Source organism: Eurytemora carolleeae, unplaced genomic scaffold (genome assembly GCF_000591075.1).
Source record: "Eurytemora carolleeae unplaced genomic scaffold, Eaff_2.0 scaffold14, whole genome shotgun sequence".
Lineage (NCBI taxonomy): Eukaryota > Metazoa > Arthropoda > Copepoda > Calanoida > Temoridae > Eurytemora > Eurytemora carolleeae.
Genome location: NW_019396079.1, coordinates 575,457 through 599,089, shown reverse-complemented (window position 1 = coordinate 599,089; position 23,633 = coordinate 575,457). Strand labels below are relative to the sequence as shown.

Below are 23,633 nucleotides of genomic sequence, written 5' to 3'. Positions count from 1 at the left end.
TGAAAAAAAAACAGAATTTCTTGCATTTCTAAATATTATCTAGTTCAATGAAAATGAAAGTATCATAGTAGTACTTGTTATTTGAAATAAACAAATATAGAAATCGAGGTTTCAGATCCTGGAAAAAGATTCTAAACACATGTTCAGGTCATTTAGTTTAAACCTGGTATTATGTGCTATAAAATGGTTGAGATCCGTATACACTGTCATGGAATATGTGCTACTGCTCAACATAGTAATCATGTCACATGTTTTACACTTAATTTGTTACTCTGACACAAGATTTGAATTCTGGCAAATGTTTTCAGGAGCTGACACATGATTTAGCAGGTGTTGAAAAGGTTCATTTCTGCTGGCGGCTGATATTCTAGTTGCTGACGATGTTTATCTGAATACAGCTTCTATACATCTTCCATTTCACAATCTAAATTGAGGAGAGGTTATACTTTCAATTGCCTGATCGAACTTTTTCAGCAAAATATTAAGTTTAATTTCATTTGATTTCATGATTCTGATTTGTATGTATATGCAATTGGATAGATTGGATGCATCTGCTAAGGTTTTGTCTATAATGTTTATTTGTCTATAAAATACCTAGTTGTCTCTACAGTGTCTAGTATCTTCTATTAGTATGTCAATAATGTTTATTTGTCTATAAAATACCTTGTTGTCTCTACAGTGTCTAGTATCTTCTATTAATATGTCTATAATGTTTATTTGTCTATAAATACCTTGTTGTCTCTACAGTGTCTAGTGGTGTCTGCACTCTATAGTCAGCTCTACATTCAAACCTACATAAACGAACTCTTGGTTTTAAGAACCATCAATTAACTAATTGAGATCTGGATGACTGGATGATCTAGCTACAACTTCAAGATATTGGTGAATGAATAAATGAATACCTAGGAATATCTTCAGGATAGTCTGAGAAAGGATTAAAGAAAACATGAATAAATGAATGATTAAATGATACCTAGAAATATTTTCAGGATAGCCTAGGAGAGGATGAATAAATGAATGAATGAAGGTAAAGATGAATGAATAATTGAATATCTTCAGGATAGTCTGGAAAAGGATAAAAAGATGAATGAATGACAGGATTACTGAATGACTGAATGAATTAATACCTAGGAATATCTTCAGGATAGTCTGGGAAAGGATAAAAGGATGAATGAATGACAGGATTAATGAATGAATGAATACCTAGGAATATCTTCAGGATAGTCTGGGAAAGGATAAAAGGATGAATGAATGACAGGATTAATAAATGAATGAATACCTAGGAATATCTTCAGGATAGTCTGGGAAAGGATAAAAGGATGAATGAATGACAGGATTAATAAATGAATGAATACCTAGGAATATCTTCAGGATAGTCTGGGAAAGGATCAACCTCAGACATGAGCCGCTCAACCACCTCATTAAGCATACTCGTACTAGAAAGATTGATGGATATATAGATGATATATAACAGTCTAGCTAATATGCCCTGCGTCGCCCGTGGAACTTTTTTTAAAATAGAATTTTTGAAAAAAAATCGATGACACCCCCTATAACTCTTGAGTCTCCCCAAATTTTTTTTAGCCCAATCGGTCCAGCCGTTGTGGCGGCTATACGCAACATATATATATATACATATGTCTTGATTTATTATATAGAAGTAGATAAACAAAAAGAAAGTTAGATAGATATTATAAAAAAGATAGAAAGTTTTAAATAAGATGGATAAATGCATGAAAAAAATGATGATTGAAATCAATTTGGTGAATGAATAAGAGCATGAATTAATTGTAGATTTATTTAAATTATATAACATGTCTATCATTTAAGTAATTCATCAAAGCAACAGAAATCAATAAAACAAATAAATTTTTCAAATGGATGAAAAAGAATCTGAAATAATAAAAACCTGAAAGTATCATCCTTTCTTAAACCCAAAGCTCTGTGGAAGGACTCGACAGCTGACGTTAGATCCTATTCAAAACAATTATAATAAATAGATGTTTTTTACAAATCTCTATTTAGTTATTTTTTTAATATCATTGACGGTAAGTCACATAATCAATTATTTAAAACAAACAACAAGTCAAGTCGAGAGTAGGGGCATAAAGAGAATGATTCGGGATATAAAGAGAATGAGTGGGAATATAAAGAGAATGAGTCGGGATGCAAAGAGAATGAGTAGGGATATAAAGAGAATGAAGGATATAAAGAGAATGAGCCGGGATATAAAGAGAATGAGTAGGGATATAAAGAGAATGAGTCGGGATATAAAGAGAATGATTTAGGATATAAAGATAAGGAGCCGGGATATAAAGAGAATGAGTAGGGATATAAAGAGAATGAGTCGGGATATAAAGAGAATGAGCCGGGATATAAAGAGAATGAGTCGGGATATAAAAAGAATGAGTCAGGTTAGGTTATATCAGTACTCAGTACACATTACTCCAGATCAACCAATATATAATTGGTTCATTAAACACTTTACCTTAATGAGTGTTTGCACATATCCTATTGCTGAGTAAGTTGAAGGGTTCAGAGGAGATAGAACTAGAGCTTGTTGGTGATAGCTCAAGGATTCTTCATACCTAAATATGTAGTTTGTATGCAGAACTGAACCGGTGTAAAAATAATAAACCCCATGTTAAGGTGAAGTGAACAGAAACATGTGCTAGAACAACCAGACACTGATGAGCTCTTGGAACTTTGAAGAACCTTTTGTGATTCACCACTCACAATTTTAAAACTAAAAGTAAAAACTTATTTTATTCTTAAATATTTGAGATATTAATGTTTCAGAGTGATTATGCAAGGACAATCGGCATGAGTTTTGGATATTCTCCTAACCTTAAAGGTCAAAAATAACTTTTATAAACATTGATAAAATAGCGTAAATTTGAGCATTAATACTTGAGCATAGTCCGAAAAAGGCAAAAATTAAACATTTAAAAAACTGTGCAGGTTAAAGTGATAATGAGGACTGATCGGTATTTAAACAAGAAGGATCAAGGACTCAACTGATCAAGGATTCGGGATCCACCTCTAAACGGATCAAGGATTCAACTAATCAAGGATTCAACAAATCAAGGATCAAGGACTCATCTAATCAAGGATCAAAGACTCGACTAATCAAGGATCAAGGATCAAGGACTCAACTAATCAAGGTTCAAGGACTCAACTATATAGGAAAAGCATCATTTGACAGGAGAAGTCTAGCCTGGATGTTGCCAACGTAAGTCCTTGTGTGATTATTTACTTTTATTCTAAAAAGTTAGGGATCCTCTGCATATTAATACTGTTCAAACAAGCTTAAAGATTCTTTTATTATGCACTAATTTTAAACTGAAAAAACTTAACAAAAGAAAAATATAAATATTTTAAACTCTAACCTTTTTCTAGATTGGAAAATTCTAGGATGGATATATTTAAAACATAAGTAAGTAAATGACTATTGTATAAAGATTTTAATATTATATTATTTAGGTTTTTTGATCGCTCAAAACTTATAATTCCAGATGAGCGCATATAAAAAATTGGCTTTAAAAATGGCAGGCTGGTCATTCTGCAGATAAAATATCAAGAAAAGGCGGGATATTTTCACAACCGGTGATACATATTTCACTAAAATGCCAAATTTGAATACATCCAGAAGACAAAAGATAAGGATTGGTTGCTGATTTCCCACTCTTGTTGTTACTTTACAAATGAATTCTAGTACAATAGATGGCACCGTAGTATTGGTACACTCTAAGTGCAGTCGTATTCTGACATCACAAGTGTCAATTCAGTTTTTGTGTCCAACAAAATTATTAATAAGCGATAATTTTGGAATAAAGTGCTTGAAATAAGCACATTTTTTTTCTGTTTTTGCACATTTTTATTTAATCTTAAAAAACATGTCAACTACTGTGAGAAAACTTCGTTTTCCTTGTTATATTTGACACTTGTGACGTTGTGTATAATTGGTCTATTTCTCTGTTGCCACCTATTGTACTTGATAATCTATTAGGTACTAATTACGGGCAGTTCATATTTAAAGAACTTTTAATATCTCAATTACTTCAACCGAATTTGTATGGAGCATAAAATTCTAAATAACTTGGAGAACAAAATTTGCCTTTCCCTACTTCTATAACATGGTACAGAATATGTACTTAATGTTTACCTTCCTAGTTTACAGTACAAATACAGAATATGTACAATTTTCAAGGATGCTCTCTTTACAGTGTACTGTACAGAAATGTGTACCTAAAGTTATCTGTTTTACAGTGCTTGATATATAACTGCTTAGCTTCCTGTATAATTGTACAGAGAATATAAACATAAATTTAGCTGTGTAATACCTGCCCTGCTTCCTGAGCGTGTGCCCCAGATTGTTGAGTAAGGATTCCCATTTATCTGCCAATCCTTAATAAATACAAAGATGATGTTGATTTTACATTATATCATTGTAACCAAGAGTTTATTCTGAATACTTAATATTTTTGTCGTATTTTGTACAGGATCAGATACTTTTTGAATGTCGAATTTACTTGAAAGTGTTAAAAGACTACCAAAAGTAATAAGGAACGGACAGATTAATTTTTAAGTGTAAAGATAAATTGAATACAAACCTGTTGAAACTCCGTTCTGATCCTTGACCTGCTTAATCTTGAGCAGAGCAGTTGTAAAATACTTCTCAGCTGTATCATAGTCCTACAAAAAATACAGTCATTTTGATGTTTCAACTCCTTTAAAGGACCGTCAAATCAAATCAAATCAAATCAAATCAAATCAAATCAAATCAAATCAAATCAAATCAAATCAAATCAAATCAAATCAAATCAAATCGAGTCCTGTTTCAGTATCGTGAAAAGTATCCTCGCTATCAGGGTCCTTACTGACGACCATAGAAACATCAAACCAAGTATCATCGGACCAGTTTGAAACAGCAGTATTTCATGGGTTTCACAGCGGGAAATATTTTTAAACATTGAACATAATTGACATGTTATTTTTTAATGTCAAAAGTGATGAAAAATCATGTTTAATTTTGTTGTTCAATGTTTTATAATTTTTTTTCAGAAAACAAATAGAAACAAACCTGATTTGTGAAAGCAGTTACTCCCAGTTCGTGTAGAACAAAAGGATCGTTTGGGGCTATTGACAGAGCCTGAAAAAAATAATAAAGATCAAAAATATTTCTTTTTCATTAACAATTTGAGATAATACCTGGTTGAAGAATTTTTCCGCTAAATTCTGATTGTTTGTGAGGCTATACTCTAGTCCTATATATAGCAGAGGTAGATGACAACCATGCATCAGTTGACAAGCCTAGACATATAAATACACTGTATACTAGTGTATACCATTGATTGGTGTTATTATTTTTTAGAAAATTACAGGGGGGGATTTTATATTCATATGTATAAGGAAGGACACTTCGAAAAATGTTTCGACTGAGAATTTCTTGTGGATAAATTGGGGGAAAACTGACAAATTAAACAGCCAAGTCTTTTCGCACTTTATTTTTATTGTTTTCCACAAAATTAGACAATAACCCCCTAAAATCAATTTAGCGAAGAAAACCCCAAAACTTATTTTAAGCGCTCCGCGTAACAATACCTAACTTCTGGTAAAAAAAGTTTAAAAACAGGAGGAGAGGGAAACATTTATGAAAATATACAGTGTATATTATACACCCCCTGCGGCCTGCTGTATACATTTATACAATTACACAATACACAATCCTGCTTTAAAACAACATAAAGAAGCTGTGTGATCTTTTCTTATTAAATAATAAAATTGGGACGTAATCAGCTGCTTGAGAAAGAATAGACTTGAATTACTAATAATATAAAGATACCTTAAAATATGCCGCCATTGCTTGATCATGTTCATTTTCTAAAGCAAAGCTGTGTCCGTAGGCAAGCCAAGCAGGTCCAAACATTCTGTCCAGTTGTGTAGCTTTACTCAGGTACCTTGCATCGAATTCAGATAAATCGATTATACTTGGCTTTTAGGCAGCTTCAAGCCCATTTTTCAAGCAGCAATATCACTTTCAAAATGTTGTTTTTCAAAGCAGTAACTTTATCCTTCGTACATTATTTAACAAAATTTTGCGATTTTTTCTGTTAACATCGCATTGATGAGTTATAAAAATAAAGAAATAACATTTTATAAAAATTTTTTTTAATTGATACACTGCAAGTTCCCTCAAAATTTGGCCTAATATCGGTTTAGCAGTTTGGTCGTTTATTGGATTTAAAAATACAAATAGGCTAAATAGATTTATTCTCTATACTTTTGAAACAAAATAAATGTTTAGTAAAAAAGGAGGTCTAGACTTTAAGCAAGATCGAGGACTAGTGTGATGATGATTGACAATGCAATTCTTTTAAAACTTACTTTCTCGCATTATCTTGTTTTCCGACATTGTAGTAATAGCATCCAACAGCATACCAGGCAACACTCCACTCAGGATACTGGTCAACCAAACTTAATAAGATAGGGTATCTTGGGACATTTTGTTGATAGATTTTTCATGAATTAGACAATTTAAAGATAGGATATTGCACATAGACATTGAAAAAGATGAGTTTTCGTCGACATCAGACAGAAAGCAGTCCTTTGCCCTGCAGGACCAATGAGAGAAGGTGGTAAAATTGATTGGAAACAGGATATAATTCAGCTTTGCCCTGCAGGACCAATGAGAGAAGGTGGTAAAATTGATTGGAAACAGGATATAATTCAGCTTTGCCCTGCAGGACCAATGAGAGAAGGTGGTAAAATTGATTGGAAACAGGATATAATTCAGCTTTGCCCTGCAGGACCAATGAGAGAAGGTGGTAAAATTGATTGGAAACANTGTCCTATCTTTGTTATGTCCTTTCTTTGTTATGTCCTTTCTTTGTTATGTCCTATCTTTGTTATGTCCTATCTTTGTTATGTCCTATCTTTGTAATGTCCTATCTTTGTTAGGTCATATCTGTCTAATGTTCCATTTACGAATTTTATGAAAAGTTTATTGTTTACGGTTGAGTTAGTTGACTAGAATATTGAACTATGTTTTCATGGTTGACTAATGAATTGAGTATACCTATGTGCTAACCGGAACAATTGGTTCGTTTTCTTCATATCAACCAGTAGAGCTACATGCAGAGGGATACATTTAGTGTGCAAGGGTTCATCTCGTAGTACTTGACTTGTTATATTATATGCAGCTGAAATATCAAATCCGTTTTCTCTCACAATATTTCCACAAGAACATTTATAACTTGGATTTTTAAACATTGTTTTCCGTTTTGGATTGATGAATGATAATCCTACCTATATGTTCACAATTGTAGTATAATCTCTCCGCCATTGAAACTCTAACATCAGAGTTATTCTCGAACATTTTGAGTTCTAGTCGCACAGTTTTTTTTTTTTCATTTTAAGAAGGAAAAGCGCATGTTTAATTACAATTAATTTTGCTTCAACTTTTATACAAAATTAGTTACTGATTACTCAACAAATATTTGTAAATAAATGCTTTTACTGAAAAAAACTGATTGTGTGCCTGATGGAAAAACTGGTGTTTCCGGACAATCGTATTTTTTCAAGTTCATGGAGTATAAACATTTGATCAATCTAGCTTCAGAGTTTTCCTATTCAAACACGTAGAGTAAGTATATGTAGTAGTTTGTTATGGTGTGATGAATAGACAAATATTGGTTCTGACTGTGGAGCTGATGTTGGAACTTGAATACTTTCCCAACACCGTTTTCTAAAAATGTAAAACTCGCAAGGGCATTTCTCCAAGTTGCAACTTGCCATTTGTACAATTTCTCTACTTGCAACTTCCCAATTATGAAGTAGTAACATGCGAAATGTGCAATAGTGACAATTTTAAAGCAGCTAATTTTTAAACTGTTATTTTCCCATTTGGCACTGTGCGCAGTGCACGGTCCAGAACAAGAATATTTCCACCTTGAAAGATATTTTACCTCGGAAAATAGTGAATTTAAGAGATTTTTCTCTTCTTGTGCGTTCAGCATTTGGTGTTCTATTAGTGCCTGAAAAAAAGCATATTTTAATCATTTAAAAAAAGTTAAAATTTATTTTTAAAAAAGTTACCTGTAAAGCTTCATAACAATAAACATCAACATGCAACGCATTCTAAACAAAAAATCTTAGTGATTGAAATAGAAATACAGAAACTATAAGGTGACTATAAAAGGGTGGTTGATGTTTAAAATTGCGTAGAAAGGTAACACTGACAAAACCCCCAACCCAGGCCCAATACAATATTTAGGTTCATGGCTAATAAGAAATAAGATAACAAATGAAAATTAAGATAACTGTTAATTATAATACAAACCCAAAAACGTTATCAACTTGGTCACAAATAAGTAATCTTACAGTAGAATATGATAATTCTAACAAAACATCTCTCTAACCTTAAATGATTGAGCTGCTAGCTCCCTATTCTCTATATTTTCTAGAATTGATCCTTTTAAACAATATAAACTGCTTAGCAGACTTTTCCGCCGGTAATCCTCACTGATCAATCAATTCAATCAATCGGTTAATCAATCAATTAACCTACATGAAAATCCCTAGCATATGAAAATTGTGATTTAAAAAAAATTTACAACTGCCCTCTTTGTTCCTCCTTAACGAAATAAATATAAAGGATGATTAATTGAATGTTTTCCTGTTCAGAAGTTTTGTCTCCTCCTCCATCATTTTTTCTGTTTCAGGACTCTCAAGCAACTCAAGCGCAGCAGCTTCATTACCTGAAAATCAATCAATCAATCAACCAATATGTTAAAACAACAAATCAACCAGATAACAAACACACTAAACAATCGAACAACCCATCAACTGAATAATCCAGACATTCAATCCACCGATAAATGTATTAGGAGAACAACCAATAAAACATCTATTGAAACGTCCCAATGATCAAACAAACAAATCAAATCTAATCCGATCAAATACTATATTAATAATCCACAAACAAAGTTTGCTAACACCTTCAAAAATCAAACAACTACCTAACAAACCACTTGCCAAGTTATTATTACAGCCAAGAAGAAAAAAGCCTTATCAAACAATCAGACAATCAATCAATCAAATCAAATAGTTTATCAAGTACAATAGGTGGCAACAGAGAAATGGACCAATGATACAAGACGTCACAAGTGTCAAATATACCAAGGAAAACAAAATTTTCTCACATTATTTCCATGTTTTCTAGGATTAAATAAAAAAGTGTAAAAACAGGAAATAAAGAACAACATATAATTGCACTTATTTCACTGTAAGATACGCACTTTATTCTAAAATCATTATTATTAATGATTTTGTCGGAAACAAAAACTAAGTTGACACTTCTGGCGTAAGAATAAAGCTGTACTGAGAGTGCACCAATTCTACGTTGCCATCTATTGTACCTGCCAATCTATTTGAATCAAACTATTAAAAAACCAAAAAATCATTCATCCAAACATTTAATCAAAATAACAATCCAAAAACAAATCAATTAATCGACCAATTGATCAAATCAAACCAAACCAAATCAGATCAGAAGTTAAATCAAATTGATCCAATCAAATCAACTACCCTAAAAAACCAGCTAATATTCCTAACATCTATCCAACCAACCAATTGAACCAATTTGTAGCCAAGAAGAACAAATTTGGAATATGAAAATAAAATTCTAGAATTATTTACCAAGATACTGGTATGCTTTGACAGCTAGGAAGCAGCAGCCAAGATGTTTACTCTGAAGCTTCCTACTTGTAATAAGATGCTCTGCCCTAAAATATAATAAAACATCGTTGAATCGGATTCATACTTCAGTGTGAATTCAAAAGTAGAGGAGCTGTCTAGTTTGCTGACTGTAGTAAAAAGTTGAAAAATAAAAGTTTAAAGAAAACGAGAAAGTAGTAAAACAATAAGTGTAGAAGAACGATAGAAATAAAATGAAAAATAAGGGTTTGGTCGGAAAATTTATTTAAAAACAAGAGAGTAAATAAAATTTCTTGGAGAAACAAAAGAGGAAAAGAACAACTTTAATTTTTTAAGAAGACCTGTGATAATGTTTGGATAGAATTAGTGTTCGTCCAAGCAGATAAATATCATCCATTTCTGTTGACAGGGTCACTAAATATAACAAGATTATTTTTCTCATTCCTTGTGTTATCAATAAAAATCATTGATTAGGATCCATTCCAGTTTGATAAAGTTCCGAATCCTGGATCCGATTCAGTTTAAAAATTAATCAAAGTTTTTTAATTCTTTTACAAACCATAATTTTTCGAAAGTTTCTTTTATTTCTTTCAAAAATTGTTAAGCTAAAACTGTTAAATCATACAGACATTAGGATTCAGGAACTTTTTTTTTGGGGGGGGGGGGATAAACTTTTAACTTTTAAGGTTACTCAAAATTTAAAATGACTAATTGAAAATATTTTGAATGCTATTTGGTCATTTAGATCAAGAATTGCGGGGAATTTAAATCCTTCGGGGAGATAAAATCCTAGACATTGATACGAACGTTAAAAAAGTTCTCACCTAGTTTATCTGCCCAAAATAAAGCAGAAGCATACTGTTCTCTCTCAAGAAAGCTGTCAACAAGTCCTCGGAAAAAAATTACCTTCGACCCTTTCTCAGGTAGCTTCAACTAAACGGGGAAATTATGATTTCTTCGTCATTTCCCATTTGAACTTTGTTTTAAAGACTGGTTGTGGGTTTTTAGCTTCTTTGTAATAAAAGCTTGAAGGAAATTGACTATAAAAATTTGTCAGCTAAAATCTAAATTCTTTTAAATGATTTATCATCATTATTTTTTTTAACAAGTAGCGCCAACTAGCACTAAAGTTGATCGTAAACCAGAAACATACCTCCTCCTGCAACTCTGTTTCCGTCATTTTCAACCTTTATCTCTCTGAAATTAAAAGATTTCATTTCATTGATAAATCACGAGTATTTGCATCAAATAGATTTCTTGTACATAGACATTATTTCAATTTAAGGCAATTAGAGCACACTATTATAAATTTTTCGATTTTCTAACAATTTTTTAATAAAATATAATAAAACTTTTGCATTCCATTTGTATTGACTTAGTTTTGAGGATTTCGGAACTGTTTCTGAAGCTCGACTTTTTCTTACAGCCACGGCATCGCTGTGAACTATCCAACCTGCCACTGAAACAGGATTTTCAATTAAAATAGAATTTTTAAAATTCCAACTTTGATTACTTATTGCATCTGATGAATCTTACAAAAGGGGTGTTCACGAAAGACTAATTTAATTCTTATAATGGCATATATGAAATAGGAATAATTTTGTTTTCAAAATGCCGCAAATCACTTCTCTAGCGGTGCTTCCTATCTTGTCGCATAGACCAAGCATCATCGGAATCCGTTAAAACAGTTTAAAACAAATAATTTGAAAAAATAAGTAAAATAATTAAAATGGTAAAATCGAGTTTCTTATTTAGATTTAGTTCATCCAATCCTAACTTTTTTCTTGAACAATCCCTTTAAAATACGTAAAAATGCTAACCTTCATTGGTGCTTCTCCTCCTCTCTCTTGTGCAATTCTGAAATAAGTAAATCTAAAATATTTTCAATATTGATTAAATACTTATGGGTATAGGGAAACAACGATACAAATCTTTTTTAATAATTAAAAATTAGGAAAAGTGTTAAAAAATATTTATTTCCTGGTTTGAATAAAAGTTGATTTCACCTTGAATATTTTTCCATCTCCTTCTGTTTACTCTCCAATCTACTAGGTTCCTTCAACCCTCTTGTCTAAACAATATAATTATTATCTCCAATCTACTAGGTTCCTTCAATACCCTTGTCTAAACAATATAATATTCTCTTCAATCTACTAGGTTCCTTCAATCCCCTTGTCTAAACAATATAATATTCTCTCCAACCTACTAGGTTCCTTCAACCCCCTTGTCTAAACAATATAATATTATCTTCAACCTACTAGGTTCCTTCAATCCCCTTTTTTAAACAATTTAATATTCTCTCCAAACTACTAGGTTCCTTCAATCCCCTTGTCTGAACAATATAATATTATCTCCAACCTACTAGGTTCCTTCAATCCCCTAGTCTAAACAATATAATATTCACTCCAACCTACTAGGTTCCTTCAATCCCCTTGTTTAAACAATATAATATTATCTCCAAACTACTAGGTTCCTTCAACCCCCTTGTCTAAACAATATAATATTATCTCCTATCTACTATGTTCCTTCAACCCCCTTGTCTAAACAATATAATATTCTCTCCAATCTACTAGGTTCCTTCAATCCCTTGTCTAAACAATATAATATTCTCTCCAATCTACTATGTTCCTTCAACCCCCTTGTCTAAACAATATAATATTATCTCCTATCTACTAGGACCCTTCAATCCCCTTGTCTAAACAATATAATATTATCTCCAACCTACTAGGTTCCTTCAATCCCCTTGTCTAAACAATATAATATTCTCTCCAATCTACTAGGTTCCTTCAATCCCCTTGTCTAAACAATATAATATTCTCTCCAAACTACTAGGTTCCTTCAAATCAAATCAAATCACAAAGGGCGGGGATGACAATGGACTCCAGTAGTGGATTGGAGGTTCAAGTCCTTTCCGTGTCCTGGTTTTTCAGTCTGGACTTCTTCCTATTTTTAAGAAAAGGTCTCATCAACAGTTTACTGTAAAGCGCGAAGTTCCTTGTCACACGACCAAATTTGAGCCATGCCACACTTTTGGACCTCCTCCATGCAAAATTTAGCCAGTAATCGAGCACAAATTGCATGGCTGAGGTCTCCCCAGCGAGTGTTTAGATTCAAATGTATATTTAAAAGAGATAAAACTAAGCAGCGTATATTTAAAACTTGTTTGAGTAATAAATTTACAGTTAATTTATGTCAATTGTCTAAACAATATAATATTATCTCCTATCTACTATATTCTTTCAACCCCCTTGTCTAAATAATATAATATATCTTTAAATTTCAGAAGACATTTTTTAAGGGGTTATTAAATCAAATTATTAACAATTTTAATATCAAAGTTCTTGAAAAAAAAATTAAGGCGGAGGGGTAAAATGCAAGTAATTACAATTTTTAATTTATTATATCAAGAGCTTTGAAAAAAATGTCTATTTCTCTGTGTTGACTTACTTCCTGCTGCTGCAATCTCCTCTCCGCAGCTTCAACCTGAAGTCGTCTTCGATCATCCTGAAAAACGTTTTCCTTATTAATTTTTATTTGATTTGATTTCATATGATATACTCTATGTACACTACGAATAGAGAAATATATTTTGGAATAAATACATGGTTATAGATAGATGACGGATAGAGATGGGATCGTTATTGATATTTCCATTCAGACAAATTGTTCCTAGTATTCTTACGTCGTAGTACTTAAAAATGTGCGATTTTTAAATTTTAAACCTCTCCTGTCGTAAACAAAAATCGTGAAAAATTCATTGGTTAAAACTTTGTCTATACCAAGAACGACTCCCACTTCTAGCGAGAATATCTACTTTATAATATTTGTTAGTGACTAATGCAAAAAAAGCTTAAATAATTGAGCAGAGCGAAGTTCTGAGGCATTTGTAGCATATTACAGGTTTAGAATAATACATCACTTGAGCTCTTTGAGCATGTTTAAACTGTAAAACCAGTTTGGAAATCTAGAGAATTGATTTTAAGAGTTAAAGGTCAAGTGATCTTTACATTAAGTACTGTTTAATCGTTTCAATCACATTGTATCACAATAGGTAAGAGGCATGTAAATAGAACTTTAGAGGTATTTCTAATAAATTTTTAATGTTTAAAGCTAAACCAATAAAATATATTTTCTTTAGAAGAACCGACATATCAAAAAACCTCTTGAAAGCTTTTTCTATCTTTAAGACTGGCTATCATCGTATTTCGTGGTATTGACGAATTTCATCTTTTATTTCTCGTTTTCGTATTGTTTAATCATCATCATCATCCTCAACGGCAAATATTTGTGTGTGTTCAAGGAACTGTACCATACGGATTGCAATCTGTGCTCCAAGGTACATACCAGATCCAGCCTGAACAAGTCATTTGTACAATCTACGTTTAGAATTCTACAATGGTATAAAACATAATTTAGTACCAGGGACATTTATTTTTGTTTGAAAAAAACATTTTTGAAGACAAATGTTAACTCATAACAGAAAAAACCATTTAGAATAATTCCTTATTTCTTAGAATTGTCTGGAAAATATAGAAGTTGAAAGACCTACCACTAAAAGAACTTTTAGACATCCAAAACCCGACACACGTCTTAATGGTTTACTTGGGATAATTTCTTCACTATACCCAAAGATGACAGCACGCGAAAACCTATAAAAACATTAAGTTTAATCAAGAAAGAAAAATGCAATTCTTCAATAAAAAATCTTTCCTTGTGTGAACGTTTTGTAGGTTTGAAAATTTAAGTATTTGTCTGAAATTCATTTTTTCTGAAAATCAAAAAATACGATTTAAAAATGTTAACAAAGTTATTTTCAAGAATTATGTTGGAACGACACCTAGTGATCATAAATTGATTTTGACATTTCTGCCAATGTCTGGATGAATTGTATCCCTTAAGAAGTCAATTACAGCGGAGGTTGATGCTAGGGAGTTAAACAGTCTTCGATCTCCTCTAAAATAGATAGTTTTTAATCCGGCAGCGAAACAGGTTTTCAGGGACTATACACCTAGTTTTTTATGACCATACACGCAAAGATGGTAATGACCGATTTACAATGGTATCCTTAAAAACTTTGTCAATGTTTCTCTTTCTTTAGGCAGTTTATTTTCAATTGTGGTTTCTCAGCGGAAGTGAATTGCGCATTTCTTGCTAATAAATGAAACTCACAGAAAAAACTTTTCGAGTGATAAACACGACAGTTTGATCAGATAAAGATTTCAAGGGTACTGTTGTAAATCAGACATTTTCATCTTTACATAGAGGGTCAAATAAAACACGCTTGCATTCACTTTAAAGATTGACTTAAAACTAAATTAACTTACAAACAAATCCGATGAAAATCCGTTTTTGAGAAAATGGAGTTTTCAAAATCCTAAACCAATTAACTTAACGAGACCACCTTGATTGGGACATCAAGGAAGTAAATGAAGAAGGAGCAACCCATATTAATTTTGATTTTACGAGGGTTCTACGTTTAGCTCTGAAGATTAACATTATGGGGTTGACGGCCTTAATCAGAATTGATATTGTAAATAATGTGCACAAATATTTAGTACCTGGGTAGAAGTTTGTCCAGCATATATATAAGATGATGATGGAAGGTGGTAAACGGGGTTCCACGCTCTAAAGATATTCTCACCCAATCAGATACACACTAAAATAAATAGTAAATTTATCTATTTCAGATGATTACAGCTTACACCCCCCTTACTCTCAAATCCAGCTCATACCGGATTTCCAGTTCCGGTTATCTTTTATTACTTCATAATAAACATCAAACTAACCATCATGGTTATCATGTCAAGCCTCATTATTATCCTTGACTACATTTTACATCATCATCAGTATACCTGTATTGAAGTTCATGTATATCCATTGATCCAGCGTACATTGTTGGATTCTCCAGTATACCTGTAATGGAGTTGATGTATATCCAGCGTACATTGCTGGATTCTCCAGCATACCTCGGGCCGACATAACTCCTGAAGTTTAAAACTCGTTATAACAAAGAAGTTAAAAGTGAATATTTAAAATCCAGCCTCTTTTAACCTGTACAGCGTGTTGTCACTAGTCAGAAGTCGGATAATTTTGCAATAAAAAAGAGAAATAATTCTATTTTACTTTTTCTTTATTATGATGAAAAATAAAAACACTGGAAAGCCCTAGGAGCTTTGAATATGTAAATTCACTTGGCAAAATTTAAGTTTTATTTAAAATAATTTAAAAATGATAAATAAAAAATAGTAATGAATAATGAATATTACTAAAAATATGTCAAAAGTAGTTGAACATTTTTCCGATTTACTTTCCCTTTCTTCTAAAAACACCCCCCCCCCCACCCTACTTGATAAACAATCAAAGCTATATTTATGCTTTTTGCAAAATTGTTTGGCATGTCTTCCCGCAGCCCCCAAGAAGAAGTATGAAGAATAGTTCTACCTTTACATCCTGTTATTTCATGAACTCTGTTCACATCATCTTAAACCCATATTTCAACTTATTGATATAATTTTTAATAAATCTTCATCGATAATTCTTTTGATATAATTGATTCATATTTTCAGTTTTGAAATAAATAATTTCCTAATGTTTTAATATCACCGTTGGCTACTACTGGTATCGATAAACTTTTAGATATTGTAGAGATTGCCTGAAAAAAGTCAATTCAATTCAATATTTAACTCAATTCAATATTCCATTCAATTCAATATTTAACTCAATTCAATATTCCATTCAATTCAATATTTAACTCAATTCAATATTCCATTCAATTCAATATTTAACTCAATTCAATATTCAATTCAATATTCAATTCAATATTCAATATTAAATATTGAATATTCAATATTCAATATTCAATATTGAATATTCAATATTCAATATTGAATATTGAATATTGAATATTCAATATTGAATATTCAATATTCAATATTCAATATTCAATATTCAATATTCAATATTCAATATTCCATATTCAATATTCAATATTCAATATTCAATTCAATTGAAATGAAATCTATTCAAATCAAATCACTAGGGATTGATGCTTCCGACGAAGTTTTTTCTTTTTTCAGAAAAAAGTTGATGGGGAATTTTTGTGAAACGTTAAAGGCATTTTTTTTTTAATTAAAAAACTACATAAAAAGGTTTCTTTTTAAAGACTAGGTGAAGGGCCCCGGCGTTGCCCGTGAAAAAAAATTTTAAAACCAAATTTTGAAAAAAAAAATAACATCCCCCGGCCACCCATGAGTGTCCACAAAAAATTTCAACCCAATCAGTCCAGCCGTTTGGCCAGCTATAGACAACATATTTATATATACGAATGTCTTTTTTAATTATGTAGCTTACCTCCAAATTAACTGGTTCTCCTTTCTGAGTTCTAGTTCTCCCATGTACAGTTATGTAGCTTGCTCCTGCGGCCTGAACAGTAAAACTATAGTTCTATGTACAACTGTACAATGTACAGTAACGTAGCTTGCTCCTGCGACCTGAACAGTACAAACTAAGTTCTATGTACAACTGTACAATGTACAGTTATGTAGCTTGCTCCTGCGGCTTTAACAGTACAATCTATAGTTCTATGTATAATTGTACACTTTAGTGTACAGACAAGGAGAATTGAATACAAGGATGGGGCAAAAGGGTTTCCGTACACTTTGCTGTGAGGTTTTTGGACTGCTGGAGAACTAGTTTTACAACTATATAGCTTGCTCCTACAGCCTGAACAGTACAAACTATACTACTATGTTGTAAATTCTGAACTATTTAGGGAAGACGACTCGACCACAGGAGAAGTTCATAGTTGGAGAAATTCGAGAAGGACGCATGATGAAACATGGGGGACGCACAATCCTCATAATTATAATTTACCACGTCCATGTCTCTTAAAATCTTTTCCTCCAATTAAACACAATTTTATTTAATCAAAGTAAAAACCTATATACTCTTTTAAAAAAAAATATATTTCCAAGTATTGTTTGGAAACATTTTAAACAGTTTTAAAAACTAAAACTTATATTAATTTCTATGCCTGGAAATTAAAATGATAAAACCTTTTATATTTAATATCTGAATGTTTCAGATATAATGTACGGCGCGTACATAAAACTCCCATGGATTGTGGACGGGATGTTTCAACCCTCCACATCCTTCTACTGATAAATATTCATAGGTACATTTTTTATGCATGTAAAATTGTAAAGAAGTCTGCATTCAAGAAAAACATAAAATTGATTAAAACAAAATTATCAATTCTTTATCTAGATCTGAAGTTATAGCAATTACGACGGATCCTTGTACCTCTACTTTACGTCCTTGCGGCCTCTTGTAGCCTTTTAGGTAAATAAACAAATTACCTAAAAAGCCTACTTAAGATGAGCATAAATGAATAATGCATCTTTTATAGAGGCGGAAGGACCGTGTAGTGTGTACAGCAGCTGGACTAGTTCTCAGCTTTAAATATATAGGTACAAATATATATTTGTTTATGCATTCTTCTAAAAACTTAATCACACCTTTCAGCTCTAGTAAAAAGACCCTAAAACATTCTTTTTTCTAGACCCTGAAGTGCACAGAAGATTTCTCTGCAGCCCTTTTTTAGCATAGTCGTTCCATACTATGCTTAACGGATCGTGCTTATCCTGAATCCAACTCAGGTATATTCCTCACAAAAAACTCTTGAACTATAATGTGAAATATATAAAACCTGAACACGAAAAACATCTAAATCGTTTTTCGTGACAAAAGCTAATCTGGATTTAAAACTTTAGATCGCTGGGTGTGAGCGATCATGATCTCTTTAGGTTGTTGCACCTCAAAATGATCCTATAGGTGATTAATATTTATTTTTCTAAAGATTTTAATTAGATATAAATATTCAAAAATGTATTATCAATTGATTGAAAATTTAACGTCATCATGTTTTAGACGTCGATTATCAAACAAGCATGTAAACCTGTGAATTTAGACCGTCTCTCTTGCAAATGGATAATGTCCGTAATGTGAGTATTTTTTATTTATAATTCTTAAAAAGCAGCGCCTTACAAATAGCTTATTTTACTGAATATCAACTATTGTTCTTATTATTATATTATTTAAATGTGATTAATATTTCAGTTATCACCTGCTTATGGAGGATAAATAAATACTTAAACCTGGATTTATCTTCTATCCTGAGTAATAAAGAGGAACAATTATTCCACGGTAAAATAAATCTTTAGCACGTCCCTGAGACACGTGCGACAAATAAAGTGAGAGACGAGAGTCAATTAAATAAACATAAACAAACTAAAGGTGTAAACCTACAAGTCTCACATATGTACAACTGTAAAATGTACAGTTATGTAGCTTGCTCCTGCGGCCTGAACAGTACAAATTATAGTTCTTTTTACAACTGTACAATGTACAGTTATGTAGCTTGCTCCTGCGGCCTGAAAAGTACAAACTATAGTTCTTTGTACAACTGTACAATGTACAGGTACGTAGCTTGCTCCTGTGGCCTGAACAGTACACACTATAGTTCTTGTATACTTGTACACTTTTTGTGTACATGTAGCTTGCTCCTGCGTCCTAAACAGTACTAACTATAGTTTTTGTACAATTGTACTCGTACAATGTAAAGTTATGTAGCTTACTCCTGCGGCCTAAATAGTACAAACTACAGTTAATGTACAGTTGTACAATGTACATTTATGAAGCTTGCTCCTGCGACCTGAACAGTTAAACTAAGTAAATTTATGTAGCTTTATCTAGTGGCCTGAACAGTACAAACTATAGCTTATGTACAGTTGTACGGTTATGTGCCTTGATCCTGTGTTCTGAACAGTACAAACTATAGTTATGTAAACTTGTATACAGTACAAACCTAGCAGCAGTACAAACTATAGTTTTATTTACGCATGTCCGTACAGTTATGTAGCTTGCTTCTGCGGCCTGATCACTGGGCAGTACGTACTTAAATATTTAAATACCTATACGTATCAGCACTGAGCAGTATTCTAATCGCAAAAAGGTTATTTGATTTATTAAAAGACATTGTTTAAAGTTGGCAAGTATAATAAAATGTACAATGTTGTGATGAATTGGGTAAAAAAAAACCTAGGGGGGATAAACTGATTTCCAACCTGTATTTGTCTGCAGAGGTCAACAGTCTGAGAAATATCTTCATGTATTCGTATTTTCACAGATACAGAGAAATTAGGATTAGAAACTTTCATTCTGAAAAAGTTTTTATTTTGTATATCATGGGTGATATTGTTGCCATGTCGCTTATCTCAGAACCCGTAAACCCGGATTCAAGCATGGATTATCAGGAAATACGATGAGATTTTTTCATTGATTTACGATAAAGACAAAACTGGATCGATCGGTACCATTTCTAAGTTGATAAATTATTTATTTAAAATTAAGTTTAAAAACTACCTTGTCTGTTTGACTACATCAGCAACAAACTCAGGATTATTGATTAAGCAAGCACCAATACCTTCCTTAAAAATTTAATAAAAACAACATTTTATTTTTAGAGTCGGTTTCCGGAGGATTATATTATTTTTACCTTGATTGCCCATTTCTGGGGACATCCACAGTTTAAATCCACGCCGTTGCAATATTTTTCAACCATTCGCGCACTCTCTATTAAAAACTTTTTTTTTAAAACTTAATGTTCAAACTTTTAAATAAATTCAAATTGTTTATCATTACCTGAGAAGTGGATTGATTGATTGGCGGCAAACTGAACTATTAATGGTCTATCGTCCTCACCTAAAAAAACAGTTTGTAGAAAAGTATCTTAAACAAAATATCAAATTCAATTTTTGCTCTATCAAATTCAATGTTTAATGTTCATATTGCTTACTTGTTATAAATTCGTTGTCACGGGCTTTCTGAAATAAAAGCATATCAATGTTACATTTTAGAGCTAAAAAAATCAATTAATAAAATCTCCATTCCAGGAGACTTAAAAGGAGCAGTGAAACTGTCCCGGCAATAAATTCTGTGATTATTTTATCTTCAAAATATTAAGTTCTTGAAATTCCCCCTTCCTTAAATCTGAAAATTTTCAAATGGTATATTATGTATAAATTATGAGCAGGATTAATAGCCTGAGGTGAACAATCATTTATAAAAATCTTAAATGCACAAAGTTAAACCTTAGTGATTTTTAAGGGATACTCTGTCCTCTACTGCCAATTACAGGAGTGGATCAAATCTATAGGAGTATAGCTAACAGGAACAGGAATATTTAAAAATCACAAACCTACAGGAGAAAGAGTACTTTCTTTTTCATAAACAAAGCTACAGGAGCAGAAGTACTTTCTACAAACCTAGCTACAGGAGTAACTAATATTCTCTACAATTCAACTACAGAAGCAGTTCTACAACCTACAACTACAACTACAGGAGTAGTTCTACAACCTACAACTACAACTACAGGAGTAGTTCTACAACCTACAACTACAGCTACAGGAGTAGTTCTACAACCTACAACTACAGCTACAGGAGTAGTTCTGTTCTACAACCTACAACTAGTTCTACAACCTACAACTACAGCTACAGGAGTAGTTCTGTTCTACAACCTACAACTACAGCTACAGGAGTAGTTCTACAACCTACAACTACAGTTAAACTAATGGATCAAGACGACCTGGAAAATGTGAGAAATATTTAAAAACACCTTTTATAATTGTAAAAACTCATAAATCTATACCTGAACAAATTCTGATTTTAATCTAATATAAACATTTTATACAGGAATTCTATAGATGAGATATTTAAAGGAAAGTATATGAATATTGTAATGTCAAGGATCTAATGCATTTATATTTTAGATTTTTTGACCTTGTTCTGTAATAATATAATTTCAGACTAGTGTCATGCATTTTCATGATCATAAAATGATCCGGTCTTAAAGCAAACATTATCAAGATTTGATCTCAACTACCCATCAGAGGTGAGAGTCAAACAATAAATATCTAATGAACATTTACAAATTAAATTAGTTGATGGCATTTTTTAATATTGACAAAGTTCTTAAACCTGTGAATTGTAGAAGGAGTCTGCCATGATCATTGGAGAGTACATTAGATCACATCCATAGTCCTTCACAAGCAATCTACACAGGAAACAGAATAGAATCAAGATCAGAAAAAGAATAAAGATAATTTAAACCAATTCATAAAACTCCTATTGGATAAATAATATAATAATTTCAAGGAACAAACAAGGGAATACCCGAGTTAAAGCGGTATCCTTTCAACCTTCAAATTATCATCGAGGGTAGAGAACTCCGTATTTAAATATCTGAATGGTGTTCAAACTGCCTTAAAATTGGAGTGTACGCTAGCGTACAATGTGAACTCATTTTACCGACATTACATATATTCCAAATATTTTAATGTCCGAGGCGGTTGAAAAATGTAAAAATTATTAACTACTGGAAAGTTAACATCAATATTGCTTAAATATGAAACCGCTTGCAAACAATTACAAGCGTTTCACTAGATAAATGAAGATAGGACGTCTCTGATCAGTCAAAGTTGAACGTTTAAAGGGTATTGCTCTGAAACGGACAAACCATTCTACAAATGGAAGGTTCCTTAAAATTACACCAAGCCCTTTTAAGAACAGATTTTCCATGTGAAAAAGAATATCAGATAAGGTGAATAAAACCCATTGAAATTCTCAAATAGATATAATATTATGAATATCAATAAAATAGGAGACATTTGTCGTTTATAATTTTCTTGTTTAGATTTTTTACTTTATGTCTTGTTCTTGCAATTAAATTTTTTTCCAAATATTCTGATTTTTTTCAGTTTGATAAATGATAATCTTAGAACTTTAACAAGTTTGAGCAAAGTTAAGTATTCAGTATGTTAAAAAAAAATATCTTACCTAAATGGAAGTTTAGAATATCTAACCATCGGTGCGCAGATCTTGACGCAATTAACATTTTCAAACAAATCCATAATTTTACACCAAAAAATGCCTCACAACTTCGCTACAAATCTTGGTAAAACTTGCGCGAAATATTTATAAATTTAACTCACAGGATCCGGTCCAGGCTCCTCGGTTCCACAACAGTTCCCCATATTAATCTATCTATCTTTCAAGATCTGAAAATATTAAACAGAATTTATTTTGATATGGAAGACGCGGTAAACTGGCGAGCTGAGTAAAGTCAGTTCTACAAGCTGATAAAAAAGGGGAAAAATATTAGTAAAGAAAATGCTTTAGCTTGGTAACACATTTGGTAAACTTTCTCGAACCAGGATAAAAGAACAATTTTTAAAATTCTAATACTTTGCGATGAAAAAAAGTTCATAATTTAATTTTCTTAAGAAATCAATCTAAAAATATCTTTGATTCTTCTTATTAGTTAATGGGAGGGGGTAGACTAGAAGCACAATAAGAAAATTTACAATTTTTGATAGATAGAAGTTGGATGATCAAGTTCTAAAACATTTTTGGTTTGACGGAATGGGTAAGAGAGAGATCCTTTAATGACTTGAGTGTATGCTGAACGTTGGAACACTGTCCTCTGTAGCACATTTTATTAATTTAAATTTGTTAAAACTAGGCTTCTTCTAGCAACAATTTAAGCGTTTTAAATTTGGTTCGTCAAGCGGCCATTTTTTCTTCGTAATTGTAAAACTCAAAATGTTAAGTATTTTTCAGTTAACATTGACAGATTTCTCATATTTTTCACTTTTAATCGTCCATAATAACCTTTCCTGGGGTCATCTGAGTTGCCAACAAAAATTGAGCACGATCGGTTCAACCACTTTAACATTTTTTAATAAAGACAAACAAGCCAAATTTAAATTTTAAATTAAATGTTTCCTGAGATAATATTTAGATTCTTCATTAGCTGTGAAAGATTCTGCTGCGGAAACACTGAAGTTTATTCACGGATT

At 31.9% G+C, this 23,633-nt stretch overlaps 2 protein-coding genes across 8 annotated transcripts; both read right to left on the bottom strand.

Annotated features, from left to right (window-relative positions):
• Window positions 1-708: 708 nt before the first annotated feature.
• Window positions 709-10,961, bottom strand: LOC111715829 (cell division cycle protein 16 homolog). 2 transcript variants are annotated; one of them, XM_023491216.1, is made up of 21 exons: window positions 10,871-10,961; window positions 10,542-10,650; window positions 10,059-10,131; window positions 9,700-9,785; window positions 8,678-8,759; window positions 8,421-8,523; window positions 8,098-8,139; window positions 7,968-8,036; window positions 7,541-7,628; window positions 7,309-7,386; window positions 7,079-7,202; window positions 6,388-6,477; window positions 5,846-5,960; window positions 5,212-5,313; window positions 5,084-5,152; window positions 4,614-4,695; window positions 4,344-4,407; window positions 2,489-2,588; window positions 1,910-1,974; window positions 1,356-1,436; window positions 709-791 (listed from the first exon to the last, which is right to left on the bottom strand). In XM_023491216.1, the coding sequence occupies exons 1-21, from the start codon at window positions 10,895-10,897 to the stop codon at window positions 722-724; spliced, it is 1,719 nt and encodes a 572-aa protein (XP_023346984.1). In that variant the 5' UTR covers window positions 10,898-10,961; the 3' UTR covers window positions 709-721. The 2 variants fall into 2 exon arrangements, with proteins under 2 accessions (XP_023346984.1, XP_023346991.1); XM_023491223.1 differs by having other exon boundaries at window positions 8,421-8,530; window positions 8,685-8,759.
• On the bottom strand, window positions 10,914-23,257 carry LOC111715844 (tRNA-dihydrouridine(20a/20b) synthase [NAD(P)+]-like). Of its 6 annotated transcripts, XM_023491235.1 has the most exons (18): window positions 22,612-23,257; window positions 21,754-21,829; window positions 20,573-20,600; window positions 20,419-20,478; window positions 20,273-20,349; window positions 20,140-20,204; window positions 19,842-19,935; window positions 17,068-17,139; window positions 16,303-16,369; window positions 16,159-16,197; window positions 15,631-15,701; window positions 15,276-15,373; window positions 14,267-14,366; window positions 14,027-14,071; window positions 13,165-13,221; window positions 11,724-11,788; window positions 11,538-11,574; window positions 10,914-11,176 (listed from the first exon to the last, which is right to left on the bottom strand). In XM_023491235.1, exons 1-18 carry the CDS (start codon window positions 22,683-22,685, stop codon window positions 11,162-11,164), a joined length of 1,140 nt encoding a protein of 379 aa, XP_023347003.1. In that variant the 5' UTR covers window positions 22,686-23,257; the 3' UTR covers window positions 10,914-11,161. The 6 variants fall into 6 exon arrangements, 5 of the variants coding, with proteins under 5 accessions (XP_023347003.1, XP_023347020.1, XP_023347012.1 ...); XM_023491252.1 differs by lacking the exons at window positions 10,914-11,176; window positions 11,538-11,574; window positions 14,267-14,366 and adding an exon at window positions 14,611-14,670 and having other exon boundaries at window positions 11,732-11,788; XR_002768323.1 differs by lacking the exons at window positions 10,914-11,176; window positions 11,538-11,574; window positions 11,724-11,788; window positions 13,165-13,221 and adding an exon at window positions 14,628-14,670.
• Window positions 23,258-23,633: the final 376 nt, after the last annotated feature.